We start from the raw sequence: 13060 nt of genomic DNA on the forward strand, positions 1-13060 counted from the left end.
TCATGGATACTGGGTGAAGATATGAGATAATCAAGGGGACTTTATTTTTCATGGCACAATAAATAGCATGAGGATGAGGTTGGGGGCAGTACGGGAGCAGCACCAACAAGTCCCACAGTATCAGTGTGGAGGAGCCCGATGGATGACATGGTAATGTGCAGTGGGTTTACATTGCAACAGAGAGACTCTGCTCATTGTCCTGGAGGTGGTTGTAAATAAGTCCAGCCCAGAGTCAGGACACTTTAAGAAAAGGTCCGAAGTTTTGGTTATGATCTTATCAGATTAATGGGTTAATACTGTGAAAGAACAGCAACCTTTATAAAAAGTTGTTATAAAAACTTTCATGGTTTTTATAGATTGCTAATTTTTAAAAATAGTTTTTTATTTACTTATTTTATTAAAAGCTTTTATTTAGGGGCACCTGGGTGGCTCAGTCTGTTAATAAGTGTCTGCCTTCAGCTTGGATCGTGATTCCAGGGTCTGGAATTGAGCTCCGTGTGGTTGGGCTGGTTGCCCATCAAGGAGCCTGCTTCTCCCTCTACCTCTGCCTGCCGCTCCCCTAGCTGGTGTGTGCGTGCATGCTCGCTTGCGCGCTCTCTCTCTCTCTGACAAATACATAAAATCTTAAAAAGAAAAAAAAAAGATTATTTGAGTGAGTGAGCATGAGCAAGGGGCAGTGGGGAGAGGCAAAGGGAGAAGCAGACAGATACCCTGCTTAGCAGGGGCCCCACACAATGTGGGGCTTGATCCCAGGACCCTGAGATCATGACCTGAGCTAAAGGCAGATGCTTAACCAACTGAGCCATCTAGGGGCCCCTAAAAATAGTTTTTATACATTATTTTTTTTTTTTTAAGATTTTATTCATAAGTAATTCCTCCATCCAGCCTGGGACTCAAACTTAGAACCCTGAGATCAAGAGTTGCGTGCTCCACTGACTGAGCCTGCTAGGTGCCGCCATATAATATTTTGATAATTTTTTTTTTTTTTAATTTGTTAGAGAGAGGGAGAGAGAGCAAGCACAGGCAGATAGAATGGCAGGCAGAGGCAGAGGGAGAAGCAGGCTCCCTGATGAGCAAGGAGCCCGATGTGGGACTCGATCCCAGGACGCTGGGATCATGACCTGAGCCGAAGGCAGCTGCTTAACCAACTGAGCCACCCAGGCGTCCCTATTTTGATAATTTTTAAAAAACATTTGTTTTGGGGAAGAGGAGTTTGGAAATAAATCTGAAGAACTTAGAATTTTAGCTTCATTTGCCATAACTTTCTGATACTAAAGAAAACCTTGAGCTATTTAAATCAAGTAATATATGATACAGAGTTTTTACATTTTGTTATGTAAGAGAAGTACACTATGTTTGCCTTGTTTCCCTTAGAGTAGCATTTTATTTTTAAAGTTTTTGGGTAAGTAGATGTTGTTTAGCTCTTTTAGAATGATTTCCATTAGACAAAATAAACCAGCAGTGGAATCTATCTTAATAAGTTACCAGTTATCAAATACATTGAAAGTAACTACAGAACGTTCTTAACCATTTAGAATTTTGGAAATAAATTAAGCCAGGTTCTATACATATGTTCACCAGTGGGCTTACTTTGTTTCAGTCGTCAATAAATTTTGAGAAGCATTCTGAAAACTTTTCATGGACAGAAAATCGTTATGATGTGAATCGTCGACGACACAACTCTTCAGATGGCTTTGATTCTGGTATTGGACGTCCTAATGGAGGTAAAATTTGCTAAGAAATAAAAGTTTAAGGATAATTTTCTTCATGTTCTTTTAAGAATGTTGATATTGATTCAGTATTTAAGCAAAACCATCTTTGAATTTATAATACTTTACCATTATTAAATAAAGGTAATTTTGGAAGGAAAGAAAAAAATGGATGGCGGATGCATGGAAGAAATGGTACTGAAAACATAAATCATCGAGGGGGATACCATGGTGGAAGTTCCCGTTCTCGTAGCAGTATTTTCCATTCTGGAAAAAGCCAAGGACTACATGAAAACAGCATACCTGACAACGAAACAGGGCGGAAAGAAGACAAGAGAGAACGCAAACAGTTTGAGGCTGAGGATTTTGTAAGTTTCTTGTAGTTTTAATACAAACGAGCTTTCCGCAAGTGCCATTTTAGTATCAAGGCTTTCTCATGATTTTGTCATTATGGTTCATTCTTCATAGAAATCACACCAGACAGGTTCAATTATTTTTTTTATTTTTAAATTTTTATTTACTTTTTAAAGATTTATTTTAGAGTGGGTGGGTGCATGCATGCTTGAGTTAGGAGCAGGTGAAGGGCTGAGGGGAGAAAATCTCAAGTGGATTCCCTGTAGACTGTGAGTCTGATTCGGGGCTGGATCTTATGACCCTGGGATAAATTATCTGAGCTGAAATCAAGAGTCAGATACTCAATTGACAGAGCCACCCAGCCTGCCGGCCCCCTTCCTCTCCCCCAGGTTCAGTTATTTTTAATCCTTACCTTTGTGAGGCTCTTTGTTTATATAATTTTCTCTTTGTCCTCCTGCTTTCTTGTGTTGTGTCTTATGGTAAGATCTTTTAAAAACTTTCATTTCTAAAAAGCTTTTAAGCTTTGGAAAGAATTTTTTTCTTTTTTTAAAGATTTTATTTATTTGACAGACAGAGATCACAAGTAGGCAGAGAGGCAGACAGAGAGGAGGAGGAAGGGAAGCAGGTTCCCTGCTGAGCAGAGAGCCCGATGCGGGGGCTCGATCCCAGGACCCTGGGATCATGACCTGAGCCGAAGGCAGAGGCTTTAACCCACTGGGCCACCCAGGTGCCCTGGAAAGAATATTTTACCACTATGTTTTGTTTAGACTCTCTCTTTTTAAATAATACTTGATTATTCATACATTACTCTTAAGCTAATTCCGCGATAACTCTCCTTATCTTTAAAGTACTTTATTCCAAAGTTTCTTAATAGTCAGAGAAGGCAAACTAATTGTTGGCCTAGGTTCGATATAATTAGAAATGTTAACTCTACTCTTGGGGTGCCTGGGTGGCTCAGTCGATTGAGGTTGAGCGTCTGTCTTCTGCCTGGGTCATATTCCCAGGGTCCTGGAATCGAGCCCCATGTTGGTGTGCCTGCTTAGCAGGGACTGTGCTTTTTTCTCTCCCTCTCCCTCTGCCCACGCTCGCTTTCTCTAAAATCTTGAAAACAAAAAACAAAACAAACCGCAAGAAATGTTAACTCCACTCTTAAAAACAAGTATGAACTTGATGCCTGGGTGACTTAACAGACTTGTTAAGCGTCTGCCTTTGGTGCAGGTCCATGATCCCAGAGTTCTGGGATCAAGTCCCACTTTGGGTTCCCTGCTTGGTGGGGAGCCTGTTTCTCTGCCCCTCCCCTGGCTAGTGCTATCTCTCTCTCTCTCTCAGGTAAATAAAATCTTCAAAAAAAAAAAAAAAAAGTATAAACTACTCAGAGACAGAGTTTTCTTAATTTTTCCTTACTCTTAAGTCTCACTGTGTGAGTGGCTATCTAAACACTGTACTTCTCCAGTTGTGTAAAAAATTGATCTAGTGTAAAATCTTATTTAGTATTTTTTGTGGTTCATCCCTGGTAATTTATTTTTCTGTATCTATTTGAGTGGCTCTGTGAATCCAGCTGTCAATACATGGAACACGGTAGCAAGGTGCTTACTTAATCTCACTGAATTTCTATTCTGTTAGATATATTCATGACATAAAAAGAAGTAATTAGTATTTTGCAGAGAATTTAGGTAAGAAGTGACTGGGTGGCTACTTGGGAGGTCAGGAGAGGTTTCTCTAGGGAAGTGACATTTAATCTGGGATATACTTTTTAAGCAGTGAGCTTTGTTAAAACTGGAAGGAAGAGGAAGAATTAGTGCAAAGGCCTAACTAAGGTTGGGAGCGAGCTTGTAATGTTTAAGGGATAAAAGTTAGGTCAGTAATGGATAGTGATTATTAAACCAGGTTAGAGAGGTAGCAAGAGGTTTTGATTGATTAGGACTTTGGCAGATAAAGGTAAGGACTTTCAGTTTAATTACAGATGCAGTAGGAAAAAGCCCTTTTGGAAGAAAATCATTTGATCTCATTTTAAGTTTTTAGAAGACTGTTTTAGTTATTGGATCTTGAATGGATTACAGGGAGAGAAGGGAGACCAGTTAGGAAGTGGTTGATGATGGCTTGACTTGGGTAGCTATGATTAATGAAAATAATATTTTGGTTATGTTTTGATGTTCGTTTGGGTGGAGGGTAGAAGCAAGTCAAAGAATTTGATAGATTGGATTTGGGCAGGGGAGTGGTGAGAGAAAGAGAGCAACAAAATAATATTCAGAGGTACTGTAATGAAGTAACTTTGGAATTGTTATGCCTTCCCATTTTGGTGGTTCATTTTTTTCCATAAGATAGAATTTTTTTTTTTTTAAAGATTTTATTTATTTATTTGACAGAGAGAGATCACAAGTAGACGGAGAGGCAGGCAGAGAGAGAGAGAGAGGAGGAAGCAGGCTTCTTGCTGAGCAGAGAGCCCGATGTGGGACTCGATCCCAGGACCCTGAGATCATGACCTGAGCCGAAGGCAGCGGCTTAACCCACTGAGCCACCCAGGCGCCCCATAAGATAGAATTTTTATAATATAAATAAGGAGTGACCACAGTATGCTCTCAGTGTTATGAAAGTTAAATGAATAATGCAGTAAACCACTTCAAAACAGGGTTGTGACACACAACAAGCATTCAGTGAAACCTTGTTGCTGCCATTACTGTCTCACCCCCACTTCCGAGACGGTGATCCCAGCCCTGAAGATAGATAGACTTACAGTGTAATTTCTAATGCTGTATTTTTTAGATATCACCTATAGCTTCCACCAAAGTCTTCTGATACCTTAGTTTGTATCGAGAAATCATACTAGTATGCATGCATACTCTTCTGGGACTTTACAGTAATGTCAACAGTGTTAATAGTTCACTTTTGTGGGTAAGGAAAACACATTAGGATTCCTTTTATGCAGCATGTTAAGTACCTTTAAGACAGCCTGTATTGCTAGGTAATATGGAAAATATCTGACTGGAAATTTATGATTCTAAAATTAGTTTTAGAGAGCACATTCAGTGCTCAACTCAGTTTTTTAATACCCTGTGAATTACTTGTCGAAATAAAAATTTGTACTTTGAGTGTGTTAACTAGTGCATCCAGCAGTGAAAATCTAACAACTGTTGGGGAGTAGTATGATTTTTCTCTTCCTTGCTCTTAACCTTAGGCTGAGAGGATAATTTTTCTAGTTGGTGCAAAGATCACATTGTCTTATGTTTGCTCTGTTTTTTTTTTTTTTTTTAATTCACACATTCCTTTCAGATAGTTGAGGATAAAAATACTTATGTATTTATGTATGTATTTATTTATTTTAAGATTTTATTTTTTCATTTGACAGAGATCACAATTAGGCAGAAAGGCAGGCAGAGAGAGAGGAAGGGAAGCAGGCTCCCTGCTGAGCAGAGAGCCCTACGCTGGGCTTGATCCCAGGACCCTGAGATCATGACCTGAGCCAGAGGCAGAGGCTTTAACCCACTGAGCCACCCAGGCGCCCTTATATATTTATTTTTAAAAATACTTTATTTGAGAGAGAGGAAGAGAGAGAACAAGCCAGAGGGAAGAGGGAGCAGCAGGGAGCCCAGTGCGGGGCTTGACCTCAGGACCCTGGGATCATGACCCAGACAGAAGGTAGCCACTTAACTGACTGAGCCACCCAGGTGCCCTGAGGATAAGAACATTTGTTTGCCCTCTACAAGTGAGGATAGTAACATTCTGATGGTTAGCAGAATAAGCTGGAAGTAAGGTTTATGAATAGTCTTTTAATAGTTAAGTGTTGATTGTGCATACCAGGTATGTGTTTGTTTTTTTTTTTAATTAATTTATGTGAGAGAATGTGCTGAGTGTGTGCCTGAGAGGGGGAGTGACTGGGGTGGGTAGAATCTCAAGCAGACTTCCTTGCTAAGTAAGTGCTAGGGCCCTCAGGGGGCTCCATCCTGGGACCCCTGAGATCATGACCTAAGTTGAAACTGAGTTGGTTGCTCAACCAATTGAGCCACCCAGGTGCCCCTTCAGTATGGTTTTGAGATTACTTTTAAAAGGTTTATTTATTTATTTTTTAAAAGATTTATTTATTTGACAGAGTGTGCGTGCCCAAGCTGGGGGTGGCAGGCTCCCTGTGGGATCCTAACATAGGTCTGGATCCCAGAACCCTGGGATCATGACCTGAGCCCAACGCAGATGTTTAACCAGGTGAACCACCCAGGTGCCCCTAAAAGGTTTAATTTTAAAATATGTGGGCAGAGGGGCGCCTGGGTGGCTCAGTCTGTAAGTGTCTTCAGTGTCCTCAGCAGGAAGCCTGCTTCTCCCTCTCTTACTTCCCTTGCTTGTGTTCTCTCTCTCGCTGTGTCTCTGTTAAATAAATAAAATCTTAAAAAAAAAAAAAATGTGGGCATTGTGACTATTTGTTTTCTTTTTATTCTGATTTCTTTCAGCCGTCTTTAAATCCTGAATATGAGAGAGAACCAAATCAGAATAAATCTTTAGCTGCAGGTGTATGGGGTAAGTGATTTTTAATCTATCTTTGAGGGGTATAAAATGTTACTTGTAGGTTTTACTTTTTTGTATTTTTAAAAATATATAGGCTGGAATTAACTTACTCTTTTAAGTATGTTTTTGAGTGCTCAGCTACATAAAAAGGTAGCACTTAATCTTTTACAAACAAGATACTGGGATAGAGTTTGATTTGAAATACTTGATTTGCACATATTAGTACCATTAAGTATACTCGTGAGTTTAGCTTTTCTTTTTAAGGGTTGTAAGTTAATGTAATCAATGTCATTTCAAGAGCAGCCTGATAATCTAAGGAAACAAAAAACTTAGTTTAAATTAATTTTTAGTTTTTCACAGTTGAAAACTTACTTAATTGGAAAGATAAGTACTTCTAATCGTGTGACATAAAATTAATCTTTTTACTTAAGAAAATGGTTATACATAGAGAGTATTAAATAATTGTATAAATTTGCCTGTGGAACTAATCTGTGTTTGAAATTACTTGCCTTTTTGATTGTCAAAGCTTAATGACATTTTTTGGGTAATAACTCCCTTTTCATTAAAACTGCTGAGTTTAATTTGATAGCATCTTAAAGAAGATTAAACTGCACTCATAGTATAAATCAGACAGCTTTTTAAAGATTCAAGTGAAGTTTAAAATAATGGAAAAATTTTAAATAACGAAGATTTGATACCTGAAAAATTAATTATTTGATGCCAAATTCAAAGGTGATGAATCCACTTTGGAACTTATACACATGTTCATTTGTATTTTTCCTATTGAAAATTATCAACTTACCAAAACAAAAGGATTGTGGCTTGTGATAGCATACTAGTCCTAATGACGAAGGCATTATTTTAAACTTTGCCACTTCCTCTGCTGTTCTTTATTGTATTTATGGGGTGATACTCTGGGGAGTTACTTTGTTTTCTTTTAATCTCCCGATTTATTTAAGGGCTTTTTGAGGGTGGGGGTGGGGGTGGCAGGACACTTTGTTAGAACCATGTGAATGGCATTGTTTTTTCTGTATTGCAAATTAGTATTTCTACCACTCTCCCCAGGCCTACACGCCCAGACACACACATACCCAACCAAAAAAATCTCCCAAGCTCCTCTCTTAGGTATGTTTCCTTATTATTCAGTTTTTCTGGGAACATCTGATTGCTTAAGAATATAGAACCACCTGGAAAGTGTTAAATAGAGTCTCTAAGAAATTAGGAATAATTTGGATTTGATTAGAATGAAAGTAAATAAAAAATCAATGTCAGTGAGCATTTGTCATATAAAACTACCTGTAGATACGATTGGTACTGATCCTTGGTTAATTTAATAATTTTAGAAATGATTTAAAGGCAAATACATCTTTGAAAATATTGAAAATAAAATGTATTAATATAAAGATTTTGGTTCTACTGTTTCAGGGTTGGTCTAAGGATTTTGAGGACTAGTTGAAAAGATGTTTTAAAAGGAAGATGTACTCTTTACTGTGCCTTAGGTAAACTAAGAAGTGTGTCTGCATTAGAAAAAAGAAAATGGTTAATTGTGGCTTGATCAACTGTTAAATTCCCAGTACTTCCCTAGAATACAATGACATTTTCATTGTATTACACTTCACTATTCCTTTCTCCCCCCCCCTCCCCCAACCCCGGGTTCCCAAATACTGTTTCCCCATTGCAACATTTAAAATAACAATGTTCCTGAGGAAGACATGAGAGAATTTTAGGAAAGACTTCAATAGAACTTTTCTAGTGCTACTTCCTTCAGGTAAGTAAAAATTTAATAACGGAATGTAATATGTAATAAAAAACAAACTAGTTTGTCCCTGAAACTGTTCTTTAGTAGATCAGAAATTGCAAGAGTAAACAGTATCCCAACTGGGGGGAAAAAAAAAACACCTTGAGGGAAAGTAATTATCTTGCTTAAAATACAGTTACATAAGTTTAATTCTACTTAGAACTTAATTAGCTTTTTTGGAAACACCTTCATGTAGCTTTTATCTGTGACTTCTTTATTGTTCTGATCTTAATTAGGATCACTGTTCTTAGGTGCCTAAATTAATGCTTACTAAATTAATCTATCTTTAGGTCCTTATTAATTTAAAACTAAAAGAAAAAGGTACTTGAGTGTGCCTGTGACAATTTTAAAAAATTAAGTTGTGTGACTGATTTATTTGGGAGGTGAGAAAGAGAAAAAATGATGTGTATTTGTATGCTGTTTGAGACACAATTTGTGACTGTTGATATGTGTGTTTTCAGAGGTCCTACTGGCTATTTTTGTGTTGATGAATTATGTCAGCAATATATTACTGGCAGAGGCTAACATTTAGTACTTAGTTACTAAATAATGAAAAATTTCATTCACTAGTAATTAGCTAAAGCATAGTCTTGTTTCCGCCCAGTATTTATTTTTGTTTCTGTTCATTGATAACTTGATCTTTCCTGATTTTTGCTCATATTTGATAATACTAAAGAGTACCAAGGTTCATTTTTAAGCATTTTTGTTTAGCTTTCTAAAAGCAAATTAGTGACTATTTCTTAAGATAGGTTATTTTCTATATAATAAGTATAAAAATCTGTGATGGAATTTTAGAGAATTCCAATGATATTAGCCAAAAGCATCAGATTGGGTGACATAATTATATTGAATTAGATCATGATGACAACCAGTAAGTTTTATTTTTCTTTTTAATGAACTTTGTAAATAGAATTAAGAGAAAGGAATAATCTTTAATTTCTTTGTAAAAGCATTTTGTTGGTAGTTTATGTGTGGAAATGGCTCTACTTTTCCAGTAATATCTTATATGAAAATAGTTGTTAAACTGTAACAAGAAGAAGAAAAAGGTACTGCAACATATGTTCAAGGTTGAGAAGGGAAAATTAGTAGATTTTATTAGACATTTTGACAGAAGTAAATTTCAGTGGGTCAGAGTTAGAAATATTATTTATTCATCCTGTAAGTTACTCTTTTGAGAAGTGTGAGTAATGTAGGGGACCTTGTTAAGGTAAAACACCATACTCCTCTCTTGGCATAAATTATAAGTTAATGAATCTCATTTGTTTGAAACTCATATTACTATAAATCAAATCATCAAATTTAAAAAAGTTGAAAACGAAAAAGATTAAAATAGCATCAATTTATATAAATCAGAAACAGATTTTTCTGCATTAAAATTAGTGTTCACAATAGGAATTTGTCTTAATTTGCTGTGGTATAGATTGAGTTTGATATTCGTGTATTATTGTGTTTTATGTGACTAAATTTCCTCTTCAGATTAGTGTGAAAATTTAATTCTCATGTAATTCACCCATTTGGCTCTTTTGCTTTTGTTCAAATTGCCTATTCTCTTAGATCAAGATAATAAGGAACCTAAATCAGTAACTTGGCATCAGGAAACAGTGGACTTTGACCTCATTTGGTAGTATGCACTTAAAACAGGCTTCTCATTCTGAACATTTAGTTATAGGCCTATTTGTAGTATTTTTAGTTGGGGATGGTAAACATTTCGAAGTATTTGGCCTAGTCGTACTTTAATTTCCATTTTTTCCACTAGTATAATATAGTGGTTAAGGGTATTTGCTTTGAATCAGATAGACCTGTGTCCAAACATTAGGTCTTTTACCTAATGGTTATTCAGACTTTGGACAGATGACTTAATCTGAGTGAATTTTCTGTGAGATGAGGATGATCACAATAATTTGTAATGAAAAAAAGCATTGTTAATATTGGATAAAATATTTAAACTGTGTAAAATCCATCTATTATATAAAATCCTTGATCACATTACATGTGTAATGACTATTAGCTAAGTAATGTTCAAATCTAGTAAGCAGTGCGTATTCCAATAGATTTATTAAAAAGCAAAAGGAATTTTAAAAAAAAAATATTTTATTTATTCATTTGACAGAGAGAGACCACAAGTAGGCAGAGCAACAGAGGGGGTGGTGGGAAGCAGGCTCCCCGCTGAGCAGAGAGCCCGATGCGGGGCTCGATCCCAGGACCCTGGGATCATGACTTGAGCCGAAGGCAGAGGATCAAGCCACTGAGCCACCCAGGCGCCCCAGCAAAAGGAATTTCTAAGTGAGAGATCAAAGAATAGACTGAATCAGAAAATCTATAGAAGACACCTACGTGGAGAGTAGTGAAAGAGGATGAAAAAATTGAGATGTCCTCTCTTAACTGTACATGTTTCCAAATTATTTTGTCCTACAGATAGCACTATTTTAATTACAACTTTTTCTCCTAAGAATTGAGCTAGTTCTCCTCCCACCATTGACTTTATATTTAAGGAAAAAGACTATTCATAGATCTTAGGAGAGCATAAATAACAAGATAATAAAAGGATATTTAAGGTCAGTTTTTGTCAGATTACAGTTTGTGAGGATACTGGAAAATGATGGTATGAAAATCTGAAGCCAATATTTGTTGTATTGTATTCAGATGTTTTTTATTTTTATTTTTATTTTTTTTAAAATATTTTATTTATTTGAGACTTATATTTAAAAGAGAATACCAGCTTATATGAGCTTGAGATAATAAGGTCATGTAGAAGAAAGTCCCTGAGATGACTTACTTTCTAGTTTTTTTTTTTTAAATTTTTTTGTTTAAGTGTTAAAAGTCCTTAACCAGTACGCAAATTTTGTCTTTTAAATAATAAGCAGTTTGGGTTTTTTCATATCGTTTACCAGTTGACAAAGTAAGTGAAGAAAGTATAGAAGGAAACATTGGATACTGTTTGAATCCAACAGCTTAAGTACTTGGAAGATTTATGTCAGGAGAATTTGTAGAGAGAATCTGAACAGATGAACATTTGACCTTTGAACAGTGCAGGAGTTGGGGACCTTGATGCCCCCTCCCACCTCAGTTGAAAATCCATGTATAACTTTTAACCCCCCTCAACTTCTAATAGTTAATTGTTTGGAAGCCTTATACTCTTAGCACGGGCAATTAACACATATTTTGTATATTACATGTATTATAAATTCTTTTTTTTTTTTTTTTTTAATTTTATTCACTTATTTTAGAGAGTGAGAGAGAGAGCACGAGAGCGGGGAGGGTCAGAGGGAGAAGTCTGCTGAGCAGGGAGCCCAGTGTGGGACTCCCATCTCAGAACCCTGGGATCATGACCTGAGCCAAACGCAGGTGCCACCCGACTCTAAGCCACCCAGGCGCCCACATATATTATATATTAAGTTCGTTGGAGAAAAGAAAACATTAAGAAAACCTGCATATAGGTGGACTGGTGCAGTTCAGACCTTGTTATTCAAGGGTCAACTGTAATACAAAGTGAATATAAATGACTCGAATTAAGTTTGGCAGTTAGTGCTGTCATTACCCTTCACATTACTTTTATGATATGATTGCTATTAACATGTTCTCATTTTTATTTTTATTTATTTTGAGAGAGAGCCTGTAGGTGGGGAGAGGGAGAGAATCTCAAGCAGACTTGGAGCCTGACGAGGGGCTGTGTCTCAGGACCCTGAGATTGTTACCTGAACTGAAATCAAGGGTTGGGTGCTTAACTGAGCCACCCAGGCACCCCAACTTCCTTGTTTTTAAATGTCAGGCTCTCTTTATTCAGGACCGTTGCACAGGACACAGTTAGTCTGTGTTATGTTTATTTCTGTCACAGTTTTTCTTCATAATGTTAAATCAATCTAAAAGTTGATACAGTATTGAAATATAATTGGAAGCGTATTGTAATGGGGATAGTATTTGACTTTTTTGGACATTTTTTCTAGTATTTTTGTAAAAACTTCACAGTAACTCTATAACAGGAACTGTTTTTCATTTTATCGATGAGAAAGTTCATAAGATTAGAGCAGGATTCTATAAATTTGGTACAAAGTACTTGTTCTTAACCTGTACTATAATATTTCAGTAAGAACGCCCAATCAGTGCATTAGCACTGTGTCTATTTCTTTTCCCTCCCAAACCCTATCATCTTCCTTTAGATACCTTTATCATCTTTTACTTTGTTACTTAGCCTTCTGTGATTTATTTCTTAGGCTTCACTTTTCTTCTTCTCCTTCCCCCTTACCCCCTTAAATAGGCTTCACACCTGATGTGGGGCTTGAACCTCAGGACTGAGATCAAGAGTTGCACGCTCTACTATCTAAGCCAGTCAGGCATTCCTTCACATTCTTTTTTTTAATAGCGTATTCTGCCTTTGCACTGAAGGCCTTTTTGGGGAAGAATCCGGAATATTTCTTGCTCTAGATGTGTAAGAATCCAAATTCAGGGAAGTGAATTTTGTAGTCAGGAACTACATTGAGGCTTAAAGATAATACACCTGTTTGCTTATCTATTCTCTTTCTCTTTGACCTTTTAATTTTGATTGTTTATGCACAAAATTTTTTTTTCCCCTTGAACATTCAGCCTTCCATGTGGGATCATTTTCCTTCTGCCTGCAGTATATTGTTTAGGTTTTCCTTAGTAGGGATCTTTTCTTAGCGATTGATCTTTTTTTTTTTTTTTTTTTTTTTTTTTTTTTTTTTTTTTT

At 36.6% G+C, this 13060-nt stretch overlaps 1 protein-coding gene across 2 annotated transcripts in view; it reads left to right on the forward strand.

Moving 5' to 3' along the window:
- LOC111156884 (GC-rich promoter binding protein 1) overlaps positions 1-13060 on the forward strand; it is a 75159-nt gene that overhangs the window by 45188 nt on the left and 16911 nt on the right. The window contains exons 4-7 of one of the 2 annotated variants that reach the window (XM_022518021.1): positions 1601-1724; positions 1854-2077; positions 6503-6569; positions 7623-7682. In XM_022518021.1, coding sequence (XP_022373729.1) covers positions 1601-1724; positions 1854-2077; positions 6503-6569; positions 7623-7682 — 475 coding nt within the window. The remainder of the gene's footprint in view (positions 1-1600; positions 1725-1853; positions 2078-6502; positions 6570-7622; positions 7683-13060) is intronic. The other variant, XM_022518022.1, reaches the window with a different exon arrangement.

This window comes from Enhydra lutris, unplaced genomic scaffold, assembly GCF_002288905.1.
Source record: "Enhydra lutris kenyoni isolate GAN:26980312 unplaced genomic scaffold, ASM228890v2 scaffoldscaffold50, whole genome shotgun sequence".
Taxonomy (NCBI): Eukaryota; Metazoa; Chordata; class Mammalia; order Carnivora; family Mustelidae; genus Enhydra; species Enhydra lutris.